This window comes from Epinephelus fuscoguttatus, linkage group LG16 (assembly GCF_011397635.1).
Source record: "Epinephelus fuscoguttatus linkage group LG16, E.fuscoguttatus.final_Chr_v1".
Lineage (NCBI taxonomy): Eukaryota > Metazoa > Chordata > Actinopteri > Perciformes > Serranidae > Epinephelus > Epinephelus fuscoguttatus.
Window position 1 is genome coordinate 17,208,842 of NC_064767.1, and position 15,560 is coordinate 17,224,401.

Sequence of the window (15,560 nt, forward strand, 5' to 3'; positions counted from 1 at the left end):
TCATTCCTGTCAGGGTCAAAAGCCTGTTAAAAAGTACTGACACCACGTGAGACCACATCTTCACTCTTAAAATTCTTTAAGCTGGGTTAACAGCTACTCAGAGCAGGAGAGAACCATTTCACACATTCAAGGGTACAGGAAACTCTGAAACACAAAGGACAGCTCTCTTCACTGTGAAGACCTCAAAAATCGGTGTGTGGGTTGATAAAACTGACTTTCTAGGCTTTGTCTTTGGGGAAAATCTGAGCTTTATATCTTGACATCGCAGGTGTTCATCACATATTTCAGTTTGAGTTCTTGCTGTTGGGGAGCTATACATATTCACAAATCTGACTTTTCCAAACCATAAATAATATATGCACTCTGAAAATAAAGAGGTATTCCCCTTTCAGCCTCCCAGTAGCCAGAAAACACGAGGCACGCATAAAAATACACAAACCTTGTGCAGCATACATAAGCAGAGGTGCACTGGAGCGGCAAGTAGTTGTGATGTTGTACTCACAGTAATGTAGGAGCTTGTAAAACGAGCCCAGCTGAAGAGGTCAACAAGCCTGTAGAGGCTGGCCAGCCTGCAGCGACTCTGTTTCTCCCCTTTGGCAAAGGAGGGAGACTCGATGCCATACAAGTCATTGACTGGAGTCACCATGCCAACGCCTGCCACAAGACACAACATCATTAACATCACATTAAATTTGCATTTTTCCAAACATCTACAAAGATATTTACGTGGTTTGTTTTCACTGTATATAAGGTTAAAACATCCCAGTGAACTTGAGTCTCTACAGCTGAAGCTTAAAAAAGGTCTTTCTCACAGGGGGATTTTTGGGCTGTAACACCATATAAGGGCATTAGATGATACAGGACCCTATCTTTAACAACCACTTTAGCTTTTAAAAGAGCAGGTCTGCCTCTGCGACCTCAGCCATTTCCTACAGAGACTCCTTCCCAAACATTTGCAGTGTTACTAGACAAACTTTTAGTTCCCGGGTGCTCCATGACCTCCCGAGGACCATAAGGCGAAGAGGTTAGGCTAACATAATTAGCATTGCAAACTGCTGTTAAGGCATTACCAAGACTGGTCATGAGGGCTGCTTAATAGAAACACTGACAATGAAGAATGCTGTCAACAGCTTTCCGCCTTTTCTGCTGTTTCAGGGTTGTTCAGTGTCACAAGAGTCTGACAATTCAGCCTCTGACAATGAAGATATTCAGCCTGCATAATGCACATGGCGTACACACACGCTGAATGACAATCAGGCCCGGATGGAGATAGGGATAGACATTCACACACACACAAACACAGTGGCACTCACTGATGGGTGAAGTCAAGGGGCCAGCCCCTCCCAAGGTACTGGCCATGACCAGGTCAGCAATCTGTCTCAGAGCCAGCAGACCAGTAGGGTTGTTGCCCTTCGTCATCTGGTCCTGAATCAGCCCTTCCAACTCATCTTTAAACACCTGCAGACAAATAAGAAAGAGTTGTTTGCAAACCGTAAAGCTCCCTTCACCTAGCAACACTATACACAATACACAACCTAACTTGAACTTCTTTACAACACCTCATGATGTGTCAGGGCTCACAGCATGCTTATTACATCAGTACACAAATCACTGAAGACCACTCGAAACCTCTTTGTGTGTCTGTGTGAAAAGGGCTCGACGAGAAGCAGGGGGGATTGCGTTAAACCCCACAATCAATTTTTGCCTTCAAGAGTAGCCTGCGAGTCTTGAAACAGCACTTTTTTTTTTCTCCTGTGTGCTGCAGCTAAGCTCCAGCATTCTGCTTCATCCGACCACGGTTCCCATGGCGACGAGATGAGCTCCACTTGTTGGGCCTGTTATGCAATCGCAGATGAGTGTGGGCTCGTCTTATTTCCATGCACTTCATTGGCATGTGTTTATTGCGCCTCCTTGTACTTCATCTAACCAGACTGTACTCCTCTGTTTCTGACATAATACTGTATATAGATGCAGAATGAAAGGAAAATGCTGTGATACGGGCTACAACCAAAGATTATTTTCAGTACAGGTTAATAGTTTAAGCTATAAAATGTCAGAAATTAGTGTCTGAACATCAGTCCAAAGCCCCAGTATCTTCGGTTTCATATCGTGCAAGATAATAACAGCCAGCAAATATTCATGTCTGAGGAGCCTAAATGTGAGAGAATGTTTGTCATATTTGCAAAGTTTGATCGATTACCAAAAAAGCTGCCAATTAATTTGCTGCCAATCTACCAATCTTCAAAGTGACTAGCTGACTCAGCTGTAGCAAACAGCTACAGTTACAAAGCAGATACTGTGTATAATAAGTATGTAAGCAAATTCTGAGAATATGCAGACTTTCTTCTACCTTTAAATATAGTTAGTTAGTACACATAATCTGTAATTACATAAGTGAAAACTGATATGTCGATGTTCAAACACACACAGAGATGGAAGTTTGTCTGCAACAGTGCCACATTTCATAACAGCTGCAGCATAAACTCACAGCTAAACCCATATCTGAGCACAGCAGAGAGTACGAAATGACATTCACATAAACAAGAACAAAATACATTTCAGTCAGCCTCGAGTAAAGGTACGGTATGCCTCTCTGGCTTTTAAAGCACTGTTTATTACTCATACACACACTGAAAGCTGCGTGTGTAGGTGGGCACTTGTACAGAGCTGCTGCGGGCTACATACCGGACTCTGCAGGATCTGAGTGACCCTCTTCTTTTGCTCCATCATGTTGAAGTCCTGCCTCAGGTCCGGCGACATGTTCCTGCTGCGGAGGTACTCGGGGTCACTCTCGTCTATGCGGTTGAGGTAGCGCTCCTTGGGGTCGTTGCTGTTCAGGGACAGGGTGAGGGACCCCGCCGTCTGCCTGACATCCACCAGACTCATGTCTCTGCTGCACGGCCTCCTACACTTCCTCCGGGATCTGCGAGAGAGGATGAAACACCGCAGCTTGCTTCACATTCAGGCTGTCAAGGCAACCAAGTGTTGATTTAACAGAAAAGATAGTGTATGGGTGCTATGGTGACTCATGTAATTACAGGGATGGAGACAAAAAGCGAGGAGGACATTGTTGTATGATTGATGTTGCTTTGCGAGTACAAAGCTGTTGATGTGCACAAAAAAAGGGACGGGTTAGTCACTGCAGCTGGGGGGCATAATGCAAGTATTTTTACAGACAGTTAGTACAATTCAATAGCACAGCAATGAATGTGAGCTTCTTACATAGCTCCCATTCTCACAGGCACTTATTTTCTATCACTTAGTGGGTTTTAGCAGAGAAGTTCAGCCTCCTTTCTCTCCTCACAGATGGAGGCCAGCTCATGGAGTGTGAAAGCAGAGAGAAGTGACTTCTACTGTTCAGCCAGCAACTATAAAGCACTGTCAACAATACACAAAGGTAGGCCCCATGCAAATTAGCCAGTCTGGATAGCAGTTAGCACCTCTGGTACCTGGGTATGGGGGTGGAGGGATACAGGAGGTTAACTTACATCAGGCCTGCATATGAAACTGTTTCACTACCAAACCAAATGTAAACTTCGTGCAGACTGTTGTGCATTGCACTCGGTGCAGATTACAACTTTAGACCATATTACACTATGAAAAGTAACGCAGGAGGGGGTACATTAGCCGCAGCCGCGCTTTGAGACTTGTTGTCTGCGCTCCACAAAAACAAAGCGAACACAAACCCACGAGGACAAAACTGTTACTGTAAGTTGATCATTACCTGAAACAAAAGTGCTCAGCTCGTGAATTAACTTGACTCCACACGATGTGATGTCGAATATCTCCGACAGAGGCTCCAGAAAAATGTTGATAAAAGCAGACGGATGTTATTTCCGATTCGGAAACATTGTGGGAAAAGAGCGCAACTTGGTGCTGCTACAATATCCAGACGGAGCAGACTGCCCGCTGCGGGTGAGTAGTGAGATGAAGAAGAGTGAAGAGTGGCTGCATGGAGGAGGATGTGGGTGTGTTTGTGTGGGAAAAAGGAAAAGTGACCATGTGACTTCACTTATCCACCCACTAGGCCTTATGTATGCAGCGGGACAAAGGAATGGCCACTCAGGATCAGTTCAGCTTTTCGGGGCTGTTCTTCACAACCATGCTGTTGCTTCCCCTGTAATAACAGCCTTGTAGCTTCGCCACCTTATTCCTGTGGTGTTGCTTCATCTCTTGTGGTATCCCTAATATCCCACAAGGAACTTGTTATAAGTTACTGCAGTTTGAAGCAGAGTTTGGGATTTTTTTATGCTCCTCTGTCTGTCTCTCTATGTGCGATTCATTAACTCCTACCACTTCATTTCATAAATAACTGAGGCTCCTGTGTTACCACAGCTCCTCTGTGGAGGTTTGCATCAAAGCTATATGGCCCAGCCATAACAAAACAGAGAACTTCAAAGCCAGAACAAGTGCTTTCCTCAAAAAGTGAGTGCCTCCACCAGAAAAAGTTTTCCAAAATATAGGATGTTTGCTCTGAGAAAGCAATGAAAGGCAGATGTTCTCTCAAGGAGGAAAGACTATTTCTGAGTCTTTTATTAACTTTACATTTAATCCCAAATCCACAAACAATGTTTTCTGATCACTTTAATGTGCCAAATACAGTTATACATGTGATCATGGATGGATTACTGAACAGGCTTTCCGGGAACAAGCCTAAGGGCCCAAAGTGTCAGGGCCCCCACAGCCCTTTCCTGCAAAAAGTCATTCAAAGAGACACGTACTATCAGCGCACAAATACCCCTTTTATTTCTGTATCTTGAATCAGTTCTGTTCAGGACTCTTGGAACTTAGGCTTTATCTAGCAAACCAGCAATTTTGAGCGGAACCATAGTAATCAAGGATGTGTCATCAACAGAGAATCTTGCACAACACACAATGGAAATAAACAGTAGTAGCAAAGTAAGAGATTGCATCAATTACCTGCAAAATTTTGCCCTGTTATTACAGATGTTCATTTCTACCCCCAAAACAAGCCTGAACCAAGTATAAATGAGACCATTGCGTACTCATTTTTGCATAACAGTTTCTCGCCTGACTTCTCCATTGTTGCTTTCTCCATCCTCTCTTTCCAACCTGTAGAATATGACGAGCCCACTGATGTCGTCACATTTCGCACTTAATCTCAAGGAAAACCTATTCTTTTTTGGTTCCGGCTGAAAGCCAACTTTTCAGGCTCTGAAACGGTTTATTTTTGGTTGAAATGCTCTGAATGATTCAAAACTAGGTGCGGGAACTGGCATGGAAACTGTTCCATGATGGTGGGAAATGGGCAAAGAGACTCAAAATAACTACAAAGAGATGCAAATCAACGACAGACAGAAACAAAATGACTGCAAAGAGACACAAAACAACTACAAAGAGATGCAAAACAATTCCAAAAGCACTCATAAAGACTATGAAATAGAACAGCAGAACAACCACAGAGACTCAAAATGACTTCCAAGAGATGCAAATCAACTACAAAGAGAAACAAAATGGCTGCTAAGAGACACCAAACGACTAGAAATAGACACAAAACGACTACAAACAGATGCAAAACAACTGTAAAAACACTTGTTAAGACTGTGAAATGGAGCAGAACAACCACAGAGACTCAAAATGACCACCAAGAGATGCAAAATGACTACAAAGACATGCAAAATGACTACAAAGAGATGCAAAACAATTGCAAAAGCACTCATAAAGACTATGAAATGGAGCAGAACAACCACAGAGACACAAAATGACTTCCAAGAGATGCAAATCAACTCCAAAGAGAAAGAAAATGGCTGCTAAGAGACACAAAACGACTACAAAGAGATGCAAAACAACTGCAAAAAAACTTGCTAAGACTGTGAAATGGAGCAGAACAACCATAGAGACTCAAAATGACCACCAAGAGATGCAAAACGACTAAAAAGAGAAACAAAATGGCCGCTAAGAGACACAAAATAACTACAAAGAGTTGCAATATGACAACAAAGAGATGCAAACACAAGGAGAGATGCATAACCACTATAAGAGATGCAGCAAAAAAAGGCTAAGCAACTTTTACATCTGTGTGTGTTGCTCCTATGTAGGAAAGGTGGTGGGGCCTTCTGCATGTCTAGGCCCAGGGGCAAAGTGTCTCATAACCCACCCATGCAAATGATTTGAAATAATTTCCCATGCGTATCACATTGATCTAATCAGACATATATTTATCCCCCATTTGGTCACCTTAAAGTAAAGTAATCGCCACTGAATGTGTTGGCTTTGCTTTCTTGGAACTCATATAGCACATAAGTTCATCTAATGATAATATAGCGATAATAACACCAGCTAATGGAGGCGGATGCTGGGCTGTCTCAGAAAACACTTGCACGGTGCTTTTCTTCAAGTGAATTAAATTGCCTCTCTAACTGTAAACGGGAAATGAGATCAAGATTAAAGGGAATGCGAAGCTGTGCAGATTTATCCTGCGAGGAGAGCAGGGATCCCTCCTCTCTTCCTGCCACCTCTTAACTCTTTTCTGCGTCACTGGCCAGTCTCTCCAGAGAGTGTTGTAGCAATATTCAAATGCAGCTCTGGAATCTTTAATTTTCTCAGCAGCCTGCTCCTGCCAGCCCTCAGAGTTATTACCCCTTTAATCACACACAATCAGACACACTCACACAAATATCTAGATTTTGGGAGTAAGAGAGAGAAGGATTGGGTCACTGACTGACATAACAATGCCAGGAAACAGAGTGGAGTCTGGGAGGCGGAGCAGATATGTGGACATATGGGTTGATGTAATGAAAAGCAGACCTTTCTCACTCCCGAGCTGTGTGAACCCTCAAACCCTGAAACCCTGCCTCCCTGTTTCTGGCAGAGCTCCCACCGAAACCACATACAAGCTTAAATGTCTGCACACACACACGCACTAAACACACACAACATCCTCCCACCCGCCAGCCCCCGCATTCTTGCTGACTATTTGAACTTTTCAGCGAGGGCAGTCTATCTCGGAAGCATTGACCAAATGTCAGGTGTTATTAGTCGACGTCTCATTCATACAGATTGCCACTGAGGATAATGATGTCCGCGGATAAAAGCACACCTTTGTCTTGTCACAGACCAGCTACTTTACTGGAGACGCAGACACACAAATGCTGCCTGGATCCACAGTAAAAAACCTGTGAGAGAGACATCAGTGCAAAGAATAATGAGCAGGATCGCGTTGCGGTTGAACTTTGGTCAAGCTTAAGAAAGAAGTCTGGCACTGTGGCAGGCAGAGCGTGTTGCACTGAGAAAGTAGGGATGCATGAAGTCACCTTTTGACCTGTAGATTCTTTCTTTCATAGTTTGGTCTCATCTCTCCTGCTCATGGGTTTTGTGGAGGTTAATGTCAGCAGGCTGGATGTGCTTTATCTGAACGGGGGAAAGCTGAGGGATCTTTGTCCTTTAACAGATACATAATATAGTCTACATAATGTTATAGATATAGGGAGAATGTAAAGCGCAGAGGGCTCATAATACAGTCTGTACTGTTAACATTACCATTTTGTAGAGTCACATTTATAATGCATGGAAAGTGGAAAGTTGGAAGCTTATTCAGCAGAGGAAAAGAGGATCATGAAAAACAATTGATGATGTACCTTCTTCAAAACACACCTTTATTATTAAAAAAATACATTAATTTTATTATTGAATAAACATTTTACTCCAGTGATTTAGTACTGCACCTCTGTAAAGTTCGGAGACTTGTATGAGACCCACTTGAGCTCCAGACATCTTGACCTTTAAGGGCCGTATACACCAAGAAAGATGACTACAGTAATAACTATAAATATATCATCTTAAAAATCTTTCTAACTCAAGTCGATGGCAGTGTCCACGGCACAACTATAACAGCAACAGTGGCATAATATATCATGGGAATCACTTTAAGAGTGATTTGATAAACGATAGAAACACAGACAGTCAAAATCCATCGGAATTTACAGGGCATCATGTTCAGCATAACAGATGACTGCAGAGAGACTCATTGAGGTTAAAAAAATGCACCCCTGTTTGATAAAACAAATAGTCTCTATAAAAACACTATCAAGAGGAAGGACATCTGAGATTCAATTAAGCTCGCCCTCAGTTTGTTATTATCATTACGGAGATGATTATGAATAACTGACATTAGCTGGGTGGCACTACTGCAGGTAGCCTGATGACAGCTGTCTCTGTTTACAGAACTTTATTGTTCATCAGTGTGGATGCTCACGTCGCTATTGATGTAGTTCTTGTTATAGTTATAGTTCTTGATGTGTAGTAAGGGTCAAGCTTCAAAAACGCTGGTTCTAACACTTCCCATAATGCTACTATGGTGTGCTTCCTTAGGCCCTCCATGTCTTGCAAACTCCACACCCCCCAGTTTGAAACACAGACTTAATTAACTCATAGAAATTAGTTGTCTCCATGCTGAAGATGAGATAACCAAGCCGATACCTCAGTGACATCATCTGGGTCATTTTCAGAAATTATACAAAAGCTCCTTCAGTGCCACAGAAGACGATATACAACAGTTTTCACAGGTTGAGTGCATTGCATGTATTGCATGTTGCCGGTTGAGCGAGTACCACTCCTTGTGACTAGCAATCTGATGTTTGCATATGAAATTCCCCCTTTAAATGTTTTATTTTATTTACTTTTTCTGTAATTTCCTCAAATCTACCAGTTAATCCATGATAATTGGGTTAAACTGGTACAGAAAATATTGCAAGCTCTGTGCAAAACTCAACACTGTGTGCTTAAAATCCCATCTCACCAATATATTAATGAATAATGTATGTACGTTTTTTTAAAAAGACTATCCTATGACAGGTAACCACGTAGCACTGTCTGAAATAATCATTGGCAAATCTAATTGGAATCATAAATAAATATAACAAAGTGCCATAATTATTACTACTAGTCCTAGTTTTAAGTATGCGTTTTTCATGTATTGCATGTTCGTATTGCAGGTTGAGTGAATACCACATCTGGTGACAAGTAATCTGATCTTTGCATGTCAAACTCCTCTTTAAATGTTTTATTTTATTTTCCTGTAATTTCTTGAAACTACCAGTTAATCCGGGATAATTGAGTTGGGTTGGCACAGAAAATATTGCAAGCTCTGTGCAAAACTCAACACTTACTTTTCATGCCTCATTTTTTCCCATGATTCTTTGATAGCTCTGGACTCTTTTATTCTCAGGTCATTAATAATAATTTCAACACATTATAACTGATGATTTGTATTAATACTGGACTATATCAAACCGGGCTTTAGGTGACGGCGTCTTGGTTCGTTGGATATTATTATAATGACTTATGTAAATCAAATAAACTTTCCTACAGCTGTAAAAGTCTGCAGAATGAGAGGAAACAGTTTGTCTCTTTCACTGGGATCTGCAGAGTCTCGTCTTAAAGCTGACAGATGACGGTCTAAATTCAGCCTGTTCTCATAGATTGTCGCCAAAATACTGCAGGACAAGAATAATACATACCACAGCTTGTTTTCAGTGGATCTTCGTTATTCGGCGCGATGCAGAATAGGGAGAAAGACCTTAGTGCCAGACAAAAACATCGTCAAGGTTTATTGAGACCTCTCAGAAAGTACTGCAAACAGTCAGAGCAACAGATGCACAGTTTTATTATGATTGATGTGGGGGGGGCAACTTTGACTCAGCTCTGTTCTCGGCGCGGTTGCCATGGTAACCAATGCTTATGTTGTCTCCTGTCTGAGGCCGAATTAGGAGAAGAGTGAATGGCTGCCAGATAACGTCCACTTTTACAGACAAGAGGCTGTTATCTGCGAAATGCGTGAGAAAAAAAAGAACTCCAGCAGTTCATGGAAATACAATGAGGAGAGGCAAATATAACACGAGTTATTCTGCCTCCGTGACTGATTGTTCTTCCTTGTAATTAGAGCATGAGGGAAAGGGTCATTGTATTCCCCCATTAACCAAGGCCATTCTGTATTGATTTCCTAGAGGATTGAAATCACAGCCATTTCCCTTCCAACATACAGACATCTTTGAAATATTGGCCATAACCCTTTCAGAGTTTTGCCAGCCCGCTCCCCGACAACCATTCCTGGTAATTATACTTAGGCCACTGCTGCGCACCTTTTTATCAGCGTAACCTGACCCATAACCCTGAGTGCAAGCCAGGGCATCGCAGTAATCTAGGAAGCTTAATTTCTGTTTCCAGAGACTGATATTTATATATAATTTCACCACTAATCTTCCCAACACAGCTGCACATCGTCTGCTGTCAAGAACCTGAAGGTGATTGTGGACCACAGATTGTTTTAGACCACATTGTACATGCTTTGTGCTCACGGAGAGTTAAGTTGTTAACCCAGTTATCTGTGCTGTTCTCCAGTAATTTTGTCCTGCAGACAGTATAATTAAGTCAATATATTTCTGTTTACAAGGTTCCCATGGGTCCTTAAAATCCTTGAAAGTTAGTAATATGAAGGGGTGAATGTTTCAAAAACAGACATAAATAGACATGGGTCATTACAATTGCTTGAATTTCAATCTATATATTGTGCAGGAGTAGAAATGGAAGTTCTTTTCTTTTCAAGTAGGCTACATTCTACGTATTCTATGTGCCACCTTGCTTGAGAAAGTGCATGCATGAGTGATATAGTCGAATGATGCAGGTTAAACAGCAGCAAGTAATCGAGAAAGATAACATGACGCAAACCTTCAGCTATGCCTGGATAATGTCAATTCAAGGGCTCGTAGCTCACCAAATACTGGCTTGTCGAAGATCCATAGGACATCCATACTGCCCAAAATGCAGTAATTATAATATACAGTACAGGCCAAAAGTTTGGGCACACCTTCTCATTCAATGCATTTTCATGCATGACTATTTACATTGTAGATTCTCACTGAAGGCATCAAAACTATGAATGAACACATATGGAGTTATGTACTTAACAAAAAAAGGTGAAATAACTGAAAACATGTTTTATATTCTAGTTTCTTCAAAATAGCCACCCTTTGCTCTGATTACTGCTTTGCACACTCTTGGCATTCTCTCCATGAGCTTCAAGAGGTAGTCACCTGAAATGGTTTTCCAACAGTCTTGAAGGAGTTCCCAGAGGTGTTTAGCACTTGTTGGCCCCTTTGCTTTCACTCCGCGGTCCAGCTCACCCCAAACCATCTTGATTGGGTTCAGGTCCGGTGACTGTGGAGGCCAGGTCATCTGCCGCAGCACTCCATCACTCTCCTTCTTGGTCAAATAGCCCTTACACAGCCTGGAGGTGTGTTTGGGGTCATTGTCCTGTTGAAAAATAAATGATCGTCCAACTAAACGCAAACCGGATGGGATGGCATGTCGCTGCAGGATGCTGTGGTAGCCATGCTGGTTCAGCGTGCCTTCAATTTTGAATAAATCCCCAACAGTGTCACCAGCAAAACACCCCCACACCATCACACCTCCTCCTCCATGCTTCACAGTGGGAACCAGGCATGTGGAATCCATCCGTTCACCTTTTCTGCGTCTCACAAAGACAGCGGTTGGAACCAAAGATCACAAATTTGGACTCATCAGACCAAAGCACAGATTTCTACTGGTCTAATGTCCATTCCTTGTGTTTCTTGGCCCGAACAAATCTCTTCTGCTTGTTGCCTCTCCTTAGCAGTGGTTTCCTAGCAGCTATTTGACCATGAAGGCCTGATTGGCACAGTCTCCTCTTAACAGTTGTTCTAGAGATGGGTCTGCTGCTAGAACTCTGTGTGGCATTCATCTGGTCTCTGATCTGAGCTGCTGTTAACTTGCGATTTCTGAGGCTGGTGACTCGGATGAACTTATCCTCAGAAGCAGAGGTGATTCTTGGTCTTCCTTTCCTGGGTTGGTCCTCATGTGCCAGTTTCGTTGTAGCGCTTGATGGTTTTTGCGACTCCACTTGGGGACACATTTAAAGTTTTTGCAATTTTCCGGACTGACTGACCTTCATTTCTTAAAGTAATGATGGCCACTCGTTTTTCTTTAGTTAGCTGATTGGTTCTTGCCATAATATGAATTTTAACAGTTGTCCAATAGGGCTGTCGGCTGTGTATTAACCTGACTTCTGCACAACACAACTGATGGTCCCAACCCCATTGATAAAGCAAGAAATTCCACTCATTAACCCTGATAAGGCACACCTGTGAAGTGGAAACCATTTCAGGTGACTACCTCTTGAAGCTCATGGAGAGAATGCCAAGAGTGTGCAAAGCAGTAATCAGAGCAAAGGGTGGCTATTTTGAAGAAACTAGAATATAAAACATGTTTTCAGTTATTTCACCTTTTTTGTTAAGTACATAACTCCACATGTGTTCATTCATAGTTTTGATGCCTTCAGTGAGAATCTACAATGTAAATAGTCATGAAAATAAAGAAAACACATTGAATGAGAAGGTGTGTCCAAACTTTTGGCCTGTACTGTATATATTGTGGGGAACACTCCCACTGCCAATATTCACGTATGCTTAAAATCCCACCTCACCAATATATTGATAAATAATATATATGATTTTAAAAGAAATGCTACGTTACGACAGGTAACCAAGTAGCGCTGTCCAAAATAATCACTAGCAAATCTAATTAAAGTCATAAACAACGCAGTTCTGTGTTCTTCATGTATTGCATATTCGTATGGTATACTGTATAGATGTTCCTTATGATAAATAATATCATAGGAATTAGTTTTCAAATATTAAAATTTTTCTGATCCCCTCATGGCTCCAGCCTTGCCCATTGCAGCAAATCAATAAAACTTCATGCCATGGGCGAAGCAGCTTTGATGAGCCATGCTGCTGAGGCACCACACAAGACAGTACCCCGCAATTTACCTTGATCCATGTCTCAAACTCTGCTGCATTAGGTCCTTGAATTTATAGGAATAGGGCTTGGAATATCCTTGAAAAGTCCTTGTATTTGATGATTAAGTAGGTGAGGGAAGCCTGTGTTTAGATTGTTCACTCTGTGAAAGGTACTGTCTAACGTCACAATGAATATTTGGACAGTTTATATGATTTAGACCATTTACATAAACATCCATAATCAGACTCCTGGAAATTTTCTGTTTCGAACACACGATCAGAGCTCACTGAGCATAGAGGGAGCTTCATGTTATTCAACAGCTTCCCTACTGTAGTTTTCCAGGAATGCTGTACATTAAAATACATTTGCATTAAGCTGAACTTGCACACAAAGCTTTTGCATCAACCAAGCAGGGAAGGTTGGAGAAAGAAGAGAACTCGCGAGTTTTTTATTTCTGCTACAAAACAATGGCATTGTTTTGATAACTTCACACAGAATATATCACTGCACAACTTGCTAAAAATGGTCCTGCTACACTCCCACAGCAGGGTGGGTGGTAACAACAGAGCACACTTTGAACCTGAAACAATTTACATTGTTACAGTTGGATCGGTGCCTTCACAGCTTTTGGGTGTAGAACCGCATTGGGACACACACATGCACGTAATCACACACACACACACACACACACTTTGCAGTGGTGTGGAAAGAGACAGACTTTGTTTACCTAAGTGGAGGAGCTGGCTTTAGTCCCTACTGTGGTTGTCTTTGGATGGCCTCCATGTTGGAGATCTAGTGGTTAGTGTGTGGTTCACTTTACTCAGCGCTGAGGTAGCGGTCTGGCAAACTGATCCCACGTATGTTGACACATTTTAACCAACACTCTGGGAAAATGAAGTGCTGATTTTCAATTTAGTAATGCTGTAAAATCCCTGTAAACCTCTAACATTTATGCAAAAAGCTGACATTTACTACAAACTGGAAAATATCCAGATTTAGTGCCGTAAAAGAACTCCATTTATTATGAAATTCACTGAGCGAGAAGCTGATGATGACATCATAAAACTTAATCTAACACAAAATTCATAAAATGAAAACTGTGTAAAAAAGGAGAACAGGAACAATCCATCGCACGGGTGAGAGGTTTTGGGTCATGACCTGCCTTTTCAGTTTTATGGCTGTCTATAACTCACATCACCAGGCGCGCATATTATGAAATCCTGTTTCTGCCCCAGCCTCACATCTAAAGTCAACAAATGCTTGTTCGGAGTAATGTTTCTTTAGGGTGACGTTAATTGAAAGCAGCTGTTTGAAGCCTCGGCAGCTGGAGTTGACAGTGCAGCTGCAGACAGGCCGGTTAGCAATGAAGATCTACTACAATATTAAAGTCAGAATAGGATGCAATCAAGTCTTAATGCAAAAAAAGTTAATGCACAAAAACTATGGACCCTTTGTCTTGATATTTTAGAAATATCACTATGCTCCATGAGAATTTTTTTTTTTTTCACATGGACCGTAATATCTCTTATCAGCGCATTGAAAATAACCTCCTACCCTCCCAAAGCTCCAAAGCCCACAGATCACAAAACTGAACCATGCCACATAACTTATCTGCTTTGTTCTCAGCTCCAGCAAATGCCTGCGTCAGTGGGTAAAAAGGGTAAAAAAGAATACAACTTACAGTGTTGGTCGTTTTTATAGTTATCCTGCAGGAGAATTCCTCAGGTTTTACTTCAGACTCCCACGGTTCCAGCAGTTGCTAGCTGTTTACATTATCACTTTGAAGAGGGTCATCTGGTTTCCCAGAAGAGAGACAACTGCTGCTTTGCCTCTGATCTTCTGAACTCCCTCAGCTCCTCTCTGACGGCGGCTGCCTATTCTCACAGGAAAGCAAGGAAACTTGTCAGAGGAGGTTCTGGAGACCAAGCGTTTAGATGGAACTGGACTGGGCTGAAAAAAATGGGAGGGACAAGCTTCCACCCCCAACACATATATCTATATATACTTTATCCTTCATCATTGTAACACTGCCTAATTTCCCCAAATTACGTCTTTTAAAGCCAATTTATTTTTAAGGCAATGCTAAATGTTTTATTAAGCAGGAAATCACAAATCTGCTCTAACCATAAATGGAGAAAAACTGCAGCAGTCTCCTGCCAGGCATATTTTTTCTGTGCATATTGAGTGTGCTTCGTGTTTCTAAATATCGCTGTCGAGGAGGACATTGCACACAGTGAAAGCTTGCCCACCATCACCTCCTCCCACATACTCTCCAACAGTGAGTGAGTAGGATGTGCTGCTCTCCCCTCTTTACTGCACCTTCTGAATGCATCAGGCATCTGAAGAGTGCATGCTGCTGCTGTGGAGAGGGTAGAAACGCAAGGTAATTACATCCTATAGGCAGTGAGTGACCATTTTATATAGCAACAAATGCCCAGTGATGATAAATGATCACGAGTATATGTGAGATGCATGCACTTGACAGTCGGTGTGGGTGCAGTTTGCCTTATCAAAATCGTAGGAGCACTTAAAAACCCATCAAGAAACACCAAGAGAGTGAAATGTGTTCACTTCTTGTTCTTCTTCAAGGCTCTGCTATGATGTCTATAATATGATATCTATAATATTTGTTATATGTTCCTGATATACATAGATATTATCCATCCAATGAAAATCCAGATGATTTGAAAGAGAAACCAACAGGAAGCTGCCCTCTGATGATTTTATTTGACTTGGCAGCAGCTGATGAGTTAAATTTAGACGTT

The 15,560-nt window shown here is 41.8% G+C and overlaps 1 protein-coding gene across 3 annotated transcripts in view; it reads right to left on the bottom strand.

Moving 5' to 3' along the window:
- Positions 1 to 14,703, bottom strand: part of add3b (adducin 3 (gamma) b) — a 32,442-nt gene extending 17,739 nt beyond the window's left edge. The window contains exons 1-4 of one of the 3 annotated variants that reach the window (XM_049600647.1): positions 14,477 to 14,703; positions 2,686 to 2,923; positions 1,314 to 1,458; positions 503 to 654 (exon numbers count right to left, since the gene is read on the bottom strand). In XM_049600647.1, coding sequence (XP_049456604.1) covers positions 503 to 654; positions 1,314 to 1,458; positions 2,686 to 2,886 — 498 coding nt within the window. In that variant the 5' untranslated portion in view covers positions 2,887 to 2,923; positions 14,477 to 14,703. Of the gene's footprint in view, positions 1 to 502; positions 655 to 1,313; positions 1,459 to 2,685; positions 2,924 to 3,724; positions 5,409 to 9,479; positions 9,883 to 14,476 lie in introns of those variants that run through there. The other 2 variants (XM_049600648.1, XM_049600646.1) reach the window with 2 other exon arrangements.
- Positions 14,704 to 15,560: the final 857 nt, after the last annotated feature.